This window comes from Paramormyrops kingsleyae, chromosome 20, assembly GCF_048594095.1.
Source record: "Paramormyrops kingsleyae isolate MSU_618 chromosome 20, PKINGS_0.4, whole genome shotgun sequence".
In the NCBI taxonomy this organism is placed as follows: domain Eukaryota; kingdom Metazoa; phylum Chordata; class Actinopteri; order Osteoglossiformes; family Mormyridae; genus Paramormyrops; species Paramormyrops kingsleyae.
In genome coordinates, this window is record NC_132816.1 from 23,253,712 (window position 1) to 23,268,457 (window position 14,746).

The 14,746-nt window shown below is 48.8% G+C and overlaps 1 protein-coding gene across 23 annotated transcripts in view; it reads right to left on the reverse strand.

Annotated features, from left to right (window-relative positions):
- Positions 1-1,958: 1,958 nt before the first annotated feature.
- Positions 1,959-14,746, reverse strand: part of tcf7l2 (transcription factor 7 like 2) — an 87,918-nt gene continuing 75,130 nt past the window's right edge. For 2 of the 23 annotated variants that reach the window (XM_072703456.1, XM_072703450.1), the window contains 7 exons: positions 13,543-13,668; positions 13,192-13,354; positions 12,991-13,098; positions 12,408-12,456; positions 9,522-9,572; positions 8,422-8,494; positions 1,959-4,081 (listed from right to left, as the gene is read on the reverse strand). In XM_072703456.1, the coding sequence (XP_072559557.1) occupies positions 3,679-4,081; positions 8,422-8,494; positions 9,522-9,572; positions 12,408-12,456; positions 12,991-13,098; positions 13,192-13,354; positions 13,543-13,668 (973 nt within the window). In that variant the 3' untranslated portion in view covers positions 1,959-3,678. Of the gene's footprint in view, positions 4,082-6,265; positions 6,291-7,954; positions 8,028-8,421; positions 8,495-9,521; positions 9,573-12,407; positions 12,472-12,990; positions 13,099-13,191; positions 13,355-13,542; positions 13,669-14,746 lie in introns of all 23 variants that reach the window. The other 21 variants (XM_072703453.1, XM_072703448.1, XM_072703458.1 and 18 more) reach the window with 16 other exon arrangements.

The window sequence follows — 14,746 nt, forward strand, 5'->3', positions numbered from 1 at the left end:
AGCAACTATGTGTGTTCTCTGGGCGGACACATTCGTACACAAGCAGCTGTGTGTGTTTGGGGTTGGACACATTCGTACACAAGCAGCTGTGTGTGTTTGGGGTTGGACACATTCGTACACAAGCAGCTGTGTGTGTTCTCGGGGCGGACACATTCGTACACAGGCAGCTGTGCGTGTTCGGGGTTGGACACATTCATACACAAGCAGCTGTGTGTGTTCTCGGGGCGGACACATTCGTACACAAGCAGCTGTGTGTGTTCTCGGGGCGGACACATTTGTACACAAGCAGCCTGGTGTGTTCTGGGGTCGGACACATTTGTACATAAACAGATGCGTATGTTCTGGGGTCAGACAAATTTGTACATAGGTAGCTGTGCATGTTTAAGTGTCAGCATTGTGTGTTCTCGTGTCGCACGTTTGTACACTAGCAGCTGCTTATGTTCAGGGGTCAGATGTTTGTACACAAGCAGTTGTGCATATTCAAAAGTTGACACGTTCATACATAAGCAGCTACATGTGTTCAGGATTCTGATGGGTTTATTAATACGCAGCTGCATATGTTCAGGGGTTGGACACATTCATTCACAAGCAGCCACGTGTGTTCAAAAATTGGACGTGTTCGTACACAAGCAGTCGTGTGTTCAGGGGCCTGACACGTTGGTACACCAGTAGTTGTGCATGTTCAAAAGTCAGACACGTTCATACACAAGCAGCTGTGTGTGTTCAGGGCCAGGCAAAGTGAAAACTGCTGCTTTGACCGCACTAACATCTCAGCTCTGTGCTGGTGCATTTAGTGAAGCATCACCATAATGGCACTGCTGGCCTCAGCAGACACATTCAGCACCACCATCTGGCTGCAAAGCAGGTCATTTCTTTTTGGAGTCTAGCTGCCTCTGAACTGGTGCTCAATCTGATATCACTTTATATTACACTTCCTCTCTGAAGAGGAAAAACTCCAAAAGAACTTTTGTTCAGCCACTCACCCTACCACAGGCCCCACCCCACACCAGGGAGGCCACCAGCAGGCCAAAGGGAATCAAGCCAAATGACCAAAACAAGTCAAACCGGCAAGCAACCTTTCAAAGCCAAATGCTCTGAAGGAGCAAAATGAACCAAACTGCCAAACAAGGTGGAGGAGAATCGATTAATGAAAGTGCAGAGTAGACTGATGCCAACCAAATGGCAACTAGCTGGCGGCATAAGAACCTCAAACAAGTAGGTTCTCCCAGGTTTCTGGGGGCTAGAGCTGTGGGCAAAAGCAGGAATGTGCCCCTAAATCATTGCAGCAACCTACCAGCATCTGTAGATCCACCATACTGTAAGTTGCCACTCACTCACCTGTGCTGATGGCCAGTGCTTGAGATACAGCCACCTAGAATCAGGGCTATCTTCCACGGCACTCTTTAGGCCAGGATTTGAGTGGTAAAGACTTGACAAACACAGCAAAAGTCAAATATCGTGAGTGGAACAGACAGTTTTGGGTCATTCAGCTGGCTGTTGCAAGCCCAGTGAGACAAAAATTGAACCTCATCAGCCGGGTACATGTGAGCCCCCACCCCCCTCAGAAGGGGAATCCATAATGAGACTTGGGAGAGCAGAGCACTGCACCTAGGGAGAGACACAGAAGAGCGAAGGAACCGGGACAGAGCAGAGGATGAGGCGTGCAGTGGACAGGTATCCTAGGAAATGTCCACATCGACTGATGAACAGACATGTACGAGGCTGCATGATTCTCTTCATCTGCTGAGCAATAGCTTCTTGAAAGGCACCGTAAATCTGGTAACACAGCCAGGATGGAACACAAGCCTCTGGGGAATTCGAGCTTGAGTTTAAGGTCCATAGTCCAGTGCAGTGCAGCCACTGCATCATTTCTGAGAAGGGAAATGGGAGTCCAGGCAACTCACTCCTACTGACGAAAAGCAATGCACTGTTTCAAAGTAACACATCGGACAGCAGGGTGATCTGCACATACTAACTTGTTTTTATTAATACACAATCGCATGCTACAGGTACTGTACAGCATAAACATTTATTCATTACAAAAAAGGGGAAAACGAATCAGAAAATGGCTTTGAAACCATTAAATATAACAAAAAAGAAAAGGATTAGAGCTTAAAGTAGAACAGGAACATCATCACAGCCGTTAGGAAACATTCAAACTATTCATCATTAGCATGGTAATAACCCAGAGATAAACGGACAGGCTACAGTGACGTCATGTGACTACAACGGCACCCAATGGATGATTCTCTTGTAGCTTTTTTTTTAAACAGCCGCTTGCAAACATCAACATGCCTATTTCTCTATCTATCTATATGTAGTAGTGTACTTAAAAGTGGCAGTTTGTGCATTTTTTTGTATTTATTTCATTTTTTTATGAACTGTCCTAATATACATAATTTGGCCCGTGTGGGTTTATACAGTACAATGTCTGCTTTTGTTCAGTTTAGATTTAATATTTAATCTGCTACCAAACACATTTGTTATAGCAACATTTATACTACATACATAGCAATCTATGTAACGTCACAGCAAAATATGGTTTAAAACAAAAACAAACTACTACAGCGTTAGAGAGGGCGGAAGGAAATTATCACAAATTTTGGCACGGAAATCTGTACAGAATTCTACAGTCTGGAGATAAGACTGTGCATTAAAAAAGAAGGGCTTAGACATTTTTCCCCACCACTGAAGACACTGTCCTCTAAACACGTTCAAGTTTTCGTTCTCTTGAATAATGGCTTATAGTTGTGTTTCTTGATGCGTTGAGCATATATCAGTTCTTAAAAAGCATCTACACTGTTCATTTGGTGACTCCAGGTTTCACTGAGGAAAAAAAAACAAACCAAAGTACAATAAAATGTCCAAACTCCTTGTAAAAACTGATCATTTTTATATATATTTATATATATATAAGTCGCTTACGCTAAGAAAAAAAATTTATACAATGTCTTAAGAAAAGAAAATATTTAAAAAGGGACAACGTACAAGATACAACGAGCAATCTCTAAAGCAATAAATACTACTGGTCCTAGCGTTGTGAATTTGTCAACCCCGTGCCCACCCCCACCCCCCCCCAGACTGTCCAACACCCCTGGAACCCAACAAACAACGGCACCCTGCCTCCCTGCTCCCCCTCGCAGGAAAATACAAAGGGAAACCGAAAATTAGTGTACAACGCCATGGAACAAAGCATATTAACAGAGTTACCCCCCCAAGACTCTCTGTACATGTCAGTAGGACGGGTAACATGAGACACCCCACAGGTGATGAGCGAGCAGCACAAAGCAGTGCATCAGAGGCTCGGATTTAATACAAATAAGAAAGAAGAACCAACTTCAAGCAGGGCTGAGCTCAGTCATCGCCGAAGTGCCGACTGCTACGTCTGGGATTCTTGCTGAACTACAAACAGTCACAATTACACATTTTCTGCTTTGTTTTAAACATTAAAAAGACATGGTTGTTGATAAAAATTTTGGCAGATTCACAAAGCTTGAAGTCTACAATTTACCGTACTGTTTTTTTCCCGCTATTTTTTTCTGAGATAATGAGAGGTCAAATATTGACCAATGAACTTGATAAAACAACCTAGTTTCTTAAATCCTCATGGCACAAACGTGGAAATAATCTGGAGAAAGTAACGGTGGGGGGGGGGGGGAGGGCAGCTAAGGGGTTGGGCTACTCTATGGGCTTGGTGACGAGTGACAGGGGCTGCGGGCCACGGCGGGGGAGGCACAGGGATGGCGAGGGCCTGGTCAGCGCCGAGGAGCCCGGCTGCCGGGCCGGGGGCAGGGCCTCTGGGCGCTCCAGCGAAGCGCCGTTCTGGACGGTCGGCTTGGCTGCCGTCGCCGTGCTGGTCAGCAGGCCCAAAGATGGGGGCGTGTGAGGGTGTGCCAGAGGAGACGGCTTCACAGTCAGTGAGAGAGGTTGCATCTGTTCAGTCTGAGGTTTGGAGTCTTTTGTGGGGGAGGCGATGAGGGAGGGGGAGGAAGGAGGGGAGTCCAGTAAGCTTCCGTCCGAGGAGGGGGGGCTTGCGCAGCTGCCTTCACCTTGTATGTAGCGAATGCACTTCTTTTTCCTCCTGAAAGTGTGGGGGGGGGGGGGCAATAACATCAGCCGTCAGCAAACTGTGGGGCAACGACACAAAACCGTCAACGTAATGGCCGTCTGATTGGCTGGGAGGTGCGGCGCCCAGCTCCACATTCCGGGCGTCTGAGGCAGGCCCCTCACCCAATCAGGCGGGAGAGCGGGAGCGACAGAATGAGTGGGAGGGGAGGACGGCACGCAGAGTGAGGAAGAGGAGGAGGAGGAAGAGGGAGCGGCCAAGGGCAGCAGGACAGAGTCCCGATGCCTGTCAGAAAGGGAAAGGGGGTGTCCAGCTGTCTGGGGAGGAGTGAAACTGTCAGCTGAGCTGGTCCGAAGAGAGACCCTCTACAAGCGCACACCTGCAGGGGGCATCACACAGCACAGAGTCAGCCCCCCTACAGGGGGCCTCCCGCAGCTGTCACTCAAACAGGAGAGCCCCACCCACCAGGCCCTCACAAGCACGGCCCAGAGAGACCTGCTCAGCATTTCCCACCCTGGTCATTCACCCCCAGGGGCAGCAAGGAGGTCAGGAGGACTCAGACTGGATGATAACAGCCACCTCTTTTTTTTACAACTGCATCCACAAGGAGAGTGACTGACTGCTATGAACGAATCGTGATTGGCTGGTCATACGCAGCTCAGAGAAGACTGAACCGTGATTGGCCGGTTCTGAGCAGTTTGGGTAAGGACCAATTTTGATTGGCTGGTTGGTTATATGCAGCTTGGGTAAGGATCGTTTCTCAAGTCATACCCCTGCCTGCCTGCAAGTGTGTGGGTTTAGGTCTCAGACAAAGAAAGAGAGGAGAAGACAGACAGAGAGAAGGAGCGAGTGATCAGAGGGTTCACAGGGAGAAGACAGACAGAGAGAGTGAGAGAGAGTGTGATCTCAGGGTTCACAGGGAAGGGAGGACACACAGACACAGAGAGGCAATGTGGCTGGAAGCACACAAGCACAGCATATATGGGGATCATGCAGGTGGGAGATTTCATGCAGTGTCCAGGAATAGGGAGTAAGGGAGCAGTGTAATGACAGGAGAGGAGATAAAGAGCGAAAATGAGGGGGGAAGGATCGTTAAAGAAAAGAGTGCGTGGAAAGCAGGGGGAAGGGCTTGTTAGGGCAGGTTTAAGATGGAGGGCTTAGAAAGAGCCCAGTGCCGGCCGCTTCCACAGACAGCCGCATAACTGCCTGTCAAACGCAGTAAATAAGGTGATATCCATTTTTAAAAAGGTGTATCGATCCCTGGCATCTTTCCGTGCAGCACATCGATCCCGTGGTCTCGCAGGAAGAACAGCCAGAGGTATCTTTTCAGGGTAACCTCGTGCAAGCGGTCGGCAAACTCCACTGGGAGCGCTACAGAGCACTAACTAAACGGTGGCCAGGGCCTCTCTGGGGCGACCTGACCTGCCGAAGGCGGCGAGCTGCCAGGGGGGCATTTTAAACAAGCAGCCGGAGTGAATGACCCACGCCGACTCGGGCCCATTCTCGCCGCCGAAAAGCTTTCTTTAGAGACGTCAGAGCATTCTGAACGCGGCCATCAGAAAAGCATCTGCATGCGGACTGAATTTCCCCACATGCCTGCAGTTGTTTGCAGAGGCTGGTGTAACAGTGAGGGGCGACGTCCTGGTCAGAGGAGCAGGTAAAGCAGAGGGTGGCCAATTGGAGCCCCCAGAGACGTGGAGCCAGGGGGATTTCTGCAAACGCAGACATCGGAAAAGCCAGCATGCTCTTTTGGGATCTACGGGAAGCACTTCAGTTAACGTGCCAAGGTCCAACACCTGGCTCCCAGTCCTCTGGGGAGTGGTTAGACTGGGAGATGGGGCACCATGGCACCTAGGGGGGGCTGCTGAAATTCCGGAAACCCAGTAATCATGCTCTACCCGATCAGTCTTTGTTATCACGTAACAGTGCTTCAGCCAAACAAGGCAGCACAGAGGCTGCAGCTGACTGGCAGGCTAGCCCACTGGATTGTGCGTTCAGCAAGAAATGAAGAACAGAAACCCTTCAGAACAAAAGAAGTTGTGGCACGTTGAAAAGGAAAAAAAAGAAAACAGCTTCTACAGGAGACAGACTATGGGGACACAGCACGATGGCGGCATGCATGAGGCTCACTGCAGCACACACGGCCATGGGGGCAGGCGACACACAGGGGGGTATTACTTAGCAGAAACAAATACCTACCATGAAAACATTCCCAATTCAAAGACTGCTTGTGTCAGAACAGAAAAACAACAGGTTGGGACTAAGTAAGGTTATCAGAGAGAGGCAGAGGAGTGAGTAGAGCGAGCAGCAGCGGCGTCGACCCGCCCTGCAGCCAAACACTGAGCCGCGGCGCTACGGCGGCCGGCAGGAGGAAGGGTGCCCCTCAGGGGCCGCGAGCCTGCATTACATCTGAGTGAGCTGCTGGCATCCCCACTGTGACTCATTCAGCTCTCTCTCTCCCTCACACACACACACACATAGAGGCATACACACACACACACATTTAGGCACACACACACACATAGAGGCACACACACACACATAGAGGCATACACACACACAAATACAGAGGCATACACACACAGACACACACACACAAAGGCATACACACACAAACACAGAGGCATACACACACACACACACACAGAGGCATACACACACACACACACATAGAGGCATATGCACACACGCACACACACACACACATAGAGGCATACACATACACAAACACAGAGGCATACACACACACACACACACACAGAGGCATACACACACACACAGATAGATACACACACACACACAGATAGATACACACATATGCACGCACAGACAAACACACTCACACACACACACACACACACACACACACACACACACACACACACGCACGGTTCATATATTTCTATTATTCTGGGGACTCTCCATTTCTATATGCATAACCCTAATCCTAACTATACTAACCCTATCCCCTACCCAGTTCGAACCTTAACCATAAGTAACCAAACAAAATTTTGGTTGTTTTTGTTTATGAATTGCATTCACAGATTTTTTTAAAATTGAGCTCATAATGTCCCAACAAGCTAAGAAGTAACAGGTTTTACCACATTGTGGGACGTTTGGTTCCCACAATATAGTAAATGCAAAGCCAGACATGCACACACAGATATTGTATAAGACAGGAACCATTCCTGTTTGCACCAATGTGCAACTAACATATACAGCTATGTTGTTGACTTAAAATTACCCTACTGTTTAGAGCAATCCATCCATCCATGCAGCTCATGAGAGTTTTACTTACACAAAAATTGTTCTGAGGGCAGAAGGAGAAATATAATCAATGATCAGTGATATAATCAATCAGATTGTAGAGGAGGTGGGTCCAAGCAACTAGAGGAGTTGGGACAAAGACATCTAATTGGTTGGTCCCACCTCCTCTGCAATCTGATTGGTTATCTCCCTTGACCAATAGTTTTTCCTTCTGCCCTCAGAGTATTTTTGTGCAAGACTTCGAAGAACATCCATCCATCCATCCAACTATCCATCCATCATGTACCTGGCCACTCCCTCTAATCCCAGCTCCTTGGAACCATGAAAACAAGCCAACAGCTAAATCTCTTCACACAGAAGTTAAAATGGAGGTTACCCACTAATTCAGTAATACGACTGAATCCAAAGCCACACGGAACCCCAGCTAACTAGGATATAGTAATTGGGGGGTGGGGGTTGTCCCTCAGTAAGAAGGCAGGGAGGGGGCCGGACAAGATATTGGGGTCAGAAAAGCAGGGACATTCTGAAGGTAGCAGAGGAAGGGCATCATCATCACCGTCACCAGCACCATCATGAGTGCCATCTTCACACTTCACCAAGGCTCTGTGTTAGTGAGAATACCTGCATGGTTTGCACCATAAATTCAGCCGGTCAAGCCCGAACAAGGCACGACACTTCTTTGGGGTATTTGCATCTGTTAGCCAAAAAGGTAAAAACACAAATACAACAGAGAGAGAGAGTGGACACCGGTCATTGGACAAACATGATATGGAGACAGGCTCAGGGTCCGGCTGGGGTTGTCATTAGGCGCCGCTGCCCTCGACTTACCAGCCAATCAGCTGTGCCTCCCATCAAGCCCTTCCTCCTCCTCGTCTCTAGCCTACTTAAGTTGCCCGAAGTGTAAAACACCAGGTACAGGCGTGCAGATAGGCCTGCAGGGGTCAGTGTGGAGCTGCAGTGCTCTTCAGCTACCTGTCTAGTAGCAGTGGCAGGAGGGTGGGAGAGATGGGGGCACTTGTGGGCAGAGGGGCCGGCCGGCCAACCCCAGCTTCACCTGGCTGTCAGCCGCAGACACACGTCATACACACCTGCAGGGCCCGCACCAGTTACTCTGCTGATCGAGGCCAAAGCGTGCTCGGCATTTCTTAGGGGCACTCAGGTCTGAAGCAGCGGGGGGGGGGGGGGGGGGGGGGGAAGGGACGGGGAGGGGGCAGAAAAGAGGGACAGAAATTAAGAAAAAAGGAAACAAATCAATCTGCTGATTCCAAATTGTCAATCACGTGATTGTGAGCTTTCTTAGTGTAACTGGTGCAGATGCTAGTGACTGGAAGGCAGTGTGGAGGGGGGGTCTGTTGCGATGTGGTGCCGCAGACTGCAGGCCAGGGCGGTTAGTGGCACAGAGAAGCAGCGGAAATGCACACGACTGGCAGAGCCGCGTCGTCTGAACGAGGCTACGCTCTCTGTTACTGCGAAAATACCACAAGCACAAAGGTAACAGGAAACTGGCAGAGGGCAGAAACGTTACTCTGCCTGGATCATCGCTCAGCCTACTTGTCTGTGTGTCTGCCTGTCTGTCTGTGTGTCTGCCTGTCTGTCTGTCTGCCTGCCTGTGTTTGGGCACAGCTGGAAGGGAGGAGGTGCAGTGGGAAATGGCAAAGTGGAGCTGCAGCAGAGAGCCAGTTAGAGGTCCAGCCAGGAGCTTTTAGGCAGCAGAGCAGCAGCGGTCTGTCTCTATGCTCAGACTGCGTAGCGTTAGCGGGGGAGGGGGGGTTAACCGAGTGCTCATGCGGGGGCAGCTGGACAGGCGTAGCGACTAAAGCAAAGAGATTAAGGAGGTTTACTCTAGTTACCAATCTCTGTTACCAGTCTCAACGCCTGCAGTTTGACTTCTGAGACAGAGTCACATTAATATACTGCATATTAAATTTGCCAAATGGGGAGTACTCTTTAATTATGTATGACCTATGAGAGCAGCATCATTAGAAAAAACCACACTTGTGCTCGGAGCAGAATAAATGAACAAGTCAAACATCCGTTAAAAAAAGACACATCGGCAATGAATTATACTTCTGTGTTTAAACAACTGTGTTGAAATATATACTGCACATACATTTACATAAATAAATACATAATTAACAAAAAGAGGAGAAACAAGTTAGTAATTGAAGACTTAAAATGACATTAGCACCTGTAATCGGTGGAAGGGAAAGGCAAGGGTTTGGAAAATATTCTCTGTGTTCTGGAAAAAGAAAAGAACAGATACAGGCCTTTAAAACGGATCAGGACCGAGGTGAGCGCAAGTACACGATCTCTGTAAGTCTCCTTTGACGTACAAAAAACTGATGAATCAGAAGAACTCAGAATCAATAATAATAATAATAATAATAATAATAATAATGATGATGATGAATTAGAATTAGCAAACCTCCTTAATAGAGAGATGTGGGTGATTTTATGTTTTTGACAAAGCATGCATCAGCGCAGTCAGCAACAGCCCAAGTTAAACACACTCATAACACGTACATCACCAGTCACACTAAAGCACAGGCATGACGCTGCACAGTTCAGTCAAAAATATAACAAACATCTGGACGACGATCCATTTCAAAGCATCACAACGTTGGTACCAGGGCAGGGGGTCATGCAATGCCAGTTAGTCATCAGTATTTAAAATGGAGCAGAAACAAGCAAGCTGATGTTTAAATGTTGCATTAGATAATGTGTCAGGCAAGGCATGAAGAAAAGCTGGTGGCTATTCCCCATTATAGGATATAACCATAGTGACATGGCAGTTAACCCCCAACACATGATATAACCATGGTGATATTACGGTTATCTCCTATCATAGGATGTAACCATAAAAACATGATTGCTATCCCCTTCAGAGGATGTAAGCATGGTGGCATGATGGTTATCCCTCATCACAGAATGTAACTATAGTGACAGGATTATTATGCCCAATCGTAAATGTACACCACAATGACACAATGGTCATCCACTATTATAGTAGGTACCATAGTCAAAACAGAAATGAAATGGTGACTATCCTATAAGTACTATGACCATAGTGACATGATGACTATCCTGTATTCAGAGGTAACCATAGTGCCACGATGACTGTCCTGAAGTCAAAGGTAACCTTAGAGGCATGATAGCTACCCTGTAGTCAGAGGGGACCATAGTGACACAATGGTTATTCTATAGTCAGAAGTAACCATAGTGACAGGATGGCTACCCTGTAATTAGAGGGAACTGCAGTGATACAATGGCTATTCTATAGTCAGAGGTAACCGTAGTGACACGATGGTTATCCTGTAGCCAGAGGTAACCATAGTGACACAATGGGTTATACTGGAGTCAGAGGTAACCATAGTGACATAATGGTTATCCAGTAGTCAAAGGTAACCATAGTGACACAATGGTTATCCTGTAGTCAGAGGTAAACCATACCAACACGATGGCTATTCTGTATTCAGAGGTAACCATAGTCAGGTGATAATTATCCTTTAACATAAGAGGTAATAATAGTGATAGGATGGAGATCTTGTAACATCAGAGAAAATCTTAGTGATGTGTTGGTTATCCTGTACTATAACACGTGACCACAGTGATGTGATGCTACCCTGTACTATAACTGGTAACCACAGTGATGTGATGCTACCCTGTACTATAACTGGTAACCACAGTGATGTGATGCTACCCTGTACTATAACTGGTAACCACAGTGATGTGATGCTACCCTGTACTATAACTGGTAACCACAGTGATGTGATGCTACCCTGTACTATAACTGGTAACCACAGTGATGTGATGCTACCCTGTACTATAACTGGTAACCACAATGATGTGATGCTATCCTGTACTATAACTGGTAACCACAGTGATGTGATGCTACCCTGTACTATAACTGGTAACCACAGTGATGTGATGCTACCCTGTACTATAACTGGTAACCACAGTGATGTGATGCTACCCTGTACTATAACTGGTAACCACAGTGATGTGATGCTACCCTGTACTATAACTGGTAACCACAGTGATGTGATGCTACCCAGTACTATAACTGGTAACCACAGTGATGTGATGCTACCCTGTACTATAACTGGTAACCACAGTGATGTGATGCTATCCTGTACTATAACTGGTAACCACAATGATGTGATGCTACCCAGTACTATAACTGGTAACCACAGTGATGTGATGCTACCCTGTACTATAACTGGTAACCACAGTGATGTGATGCTACCCTGTACTATAACTGGTAACCACAGTGATGTGATGCTATCCTGTACTATAACTGGTAACCACAATGATGTGATGCTACCCAGTACTATAACTGGTAACCACAGTGATGTGATGCTACCCTGTACTATAACTGGTAACCACAGTGATGTGATGCTACCCTGTACTATAACTGGTAACCACAGTGATGTGATGCTACCCTGTGCTATAACTGGTAACCACAGTGATGTGATGCTACCCTGTACTATAACTGGTAACCACAGTGATGTGATGCTACCCTGTACTATAACTGGTAACCACAGTGATGTGATGCTACCCTGTACTATAACAGGTGACCACAATGATGTGATGCTATCCTGTACTATAACAGATTACCAATGATGTGATGCTATCCTGTACTATAACAGATTACCAATGATGTGATGCTATCCTGTACTATAACAGATTACCAATGATGTGATGCTATCCTATACTACAACGGATTACCACAGTGATGTGGTGCAATCCTGTACTATAACAGGTAACCACAGTGATGTGATGGCTATCCTCTAACATAACATGATTTGATGGATATCATCTAAATCAGTGTTTCTCAACCCAGTCCTCGGAACCCCTGACAGTTCACAACGTTGCTCCCTCCCAGTTCCCAGCACACCTGTACCAGGTATTTAGTGTTATTTAGTTGGCTTGGCTCAGGTGTGCTGGGAGCTGGAGGGGAGCAATAATGTGGGCTTTCTGAGGTCCCTGAGGACTGGGTTAAGAAACTCTGCTCTAACATAACAGGTAACGTGATGGCTACCCCCCATCGTGGAGGTAACTGCAGCTCACTTACCGCTGCCATCCCCTGCCTGCTTTTCCCGTTTTCTCTTCTTTTTTTTGCCCTGTTGTTTATCAGTCAAATAAAGATAAATGGCAAACTTGTAGTTATTGTACGGCAGGCTGCGGCGATACCATGACAAAATATTCCTCCTCTCTGATTAGTTAGCATCTGCGTGGAAACGTGGCATGACACCCAGCCTCTGTTAACTGCCCAGCCTCTGCTAACCGCCCCGCCTCTGCTAACCACCCGGCCTCTGCTAACCGTTCCGCCTCTGCTAACCACCCGGCCACTGTTAACCACCCGGCCACTGCTAACCACCCGGCCCCTGCTAACCACCCGGCCTCTGCTAACCACCCGGCCTCTGCTAACCGTTCCGCCTCTGCTAACCACCCGGCCTCTGCTAACCACCCGGCCTCTGCTAACCACCCGGCCTCTGCTAACCGTCCCGCCTCTGCTAACCACCCGACCTCTGCTAACCGTCCCGCCTCTGCTAAACACCCCAGCGGCTGCGCAGGCCTTGGGTACAGACCCTGCCTTGCAGGGAGCCCTGCTGACTCATTTAAAGTCGCAAAGTTGAAAAACTTTAAATACTTACATAGTTGTCCCGCGCCGACCAGCCCGGGTAGAGCTGCATGTGGAGCTGCCGCTCCTTGCGGGCCAGCTCGTAGTACTTTGCCTGCTCTTCCCTGGACAGAGCATGCCACTGTGTGGGGGGAGGGGTCACCCATGTCATTATTCAAACATGCACGAAGCATGTTGGCGATGGCAACGGCCAGACGGATGAGGGGCCACCCACCCTGCGGCCCAGGATCTGGTTGATGGCGGCGCTCTCCTTCAGCGTACACTCGGCCACCACCTTGGCCCGCATCTCCTTCATGTACAGCATGAAGGCGTTCAGTGGCTTCTTGATGTGAGGCTGCTTCTTCTTCTCCTCCTCCTTTTTGGAGTCCTGATGTTTCCTGTGGGAGGAAGGAGGCAGGTCCAGAGTGCCGTCAGATGGTGCCGGCCCCGCCCTCTCTGGGGGCCACTTAAATCTCTTGGGGTCACTCAGGTTCACGACTGAGCCGGGTCTGAACTGGTAAACTTCTTGAATGATTTTACGAGACTCTCGCTCTCCACACAGTAGCACTGCCTGCATGGAACTTACGAGCTGTTGAGGCCCCCGATGTCACTGTGTGAGGACTCCTGCTTGACGTTGGGTGTGACGATGGCTGGGTGTGGAATGCCCGTGGTGTGCAGGCTGTGGTGGGGGGGCACCATGTGGGGCGGGAACCTAGAGGTCAGAAAGCCAAGTCAGAGCCAGAGTCTGAGTCTGAGTCAAGGTTAGGGTCAGAGACAGTGCGGGAAGGAGAAGAAGGAGAGAGACGGAAATGCACAGCTGCTCGGTGCAGCCTGGGCTATGATACCAGCAGGCCCCTGCAGGGGGTGCTCTCACTGCCTGTAGGTTCTTAGTCTAACTTAATCCCATTCACACTCTCTACACAGAACCTCTCCCAGTCACAACGGCCCATTGGTCTCAGCGGCACTGGAAGGATCCAGCAGGACCCCAGGGGGCCGCACCCCCCAACCCCGCCACCCCCCTGCAGAGGGGCAGAAACCCCGCTAATCTTATTCTAAATAGATAGGGAGGCATGAATAATGAATCAGTTCCTGTTCAAACAGAGCAGCCGTGCAGCCTGTGGGAAGCTCCCAGGGATGAGGGGATTAACCGTGAAAGGCTCGGGTGCCGTGACACCGAGTGGCAGGTGCCAGGCAGGAATGGGGGCCCCGGATGAGGAGCGGAGGCCCCGGATGAGGAGCAGGGGTTCCATATGAGGAGCAGGGACAGGCGGCAAAGTGTGTATGTGTGTGTGAGAGCCAGTGTCACTTACTTCAATGCCGTGTGCCTATGAGGGAGGGTGCAGCAATGTATGCCTGCATGCAGTAACCATACAGTGACCAAAGTGCACACGCGTGTGCGTGTGTGTGTGTGTGTGTGAGGTAGCCTGTCAGGAAGAGCAGATGATGTACAAAAAAAGGGAGACGGGGAAAAAAGCCCTTTTTTCCCTTTAAACAGCTCATTATCCAGCGAAGTGTGTCTGCTTGGCCCTGAAGCCAGAAGATAATGATGATCCCGAACTTGCGAGGAGCAGCGAGTTTGAGCTGGGAGGGGCCCCCCGGGGCCGCTGTGGCCCCTCCCCCACACTGGCACGGCTGACATGTTTCTGTTAATGCTCTGCTCCTCCGTCTCCTGCCTCTGCATCCAGTCACCCCCCTCAGAGCCACCCTGGTCCTCTGTCATTATCCCTTACTCTGTACCCCCCCACCCCCCACCCCTACCCCCACCACATCAGCACGCAGAACAGGTTATG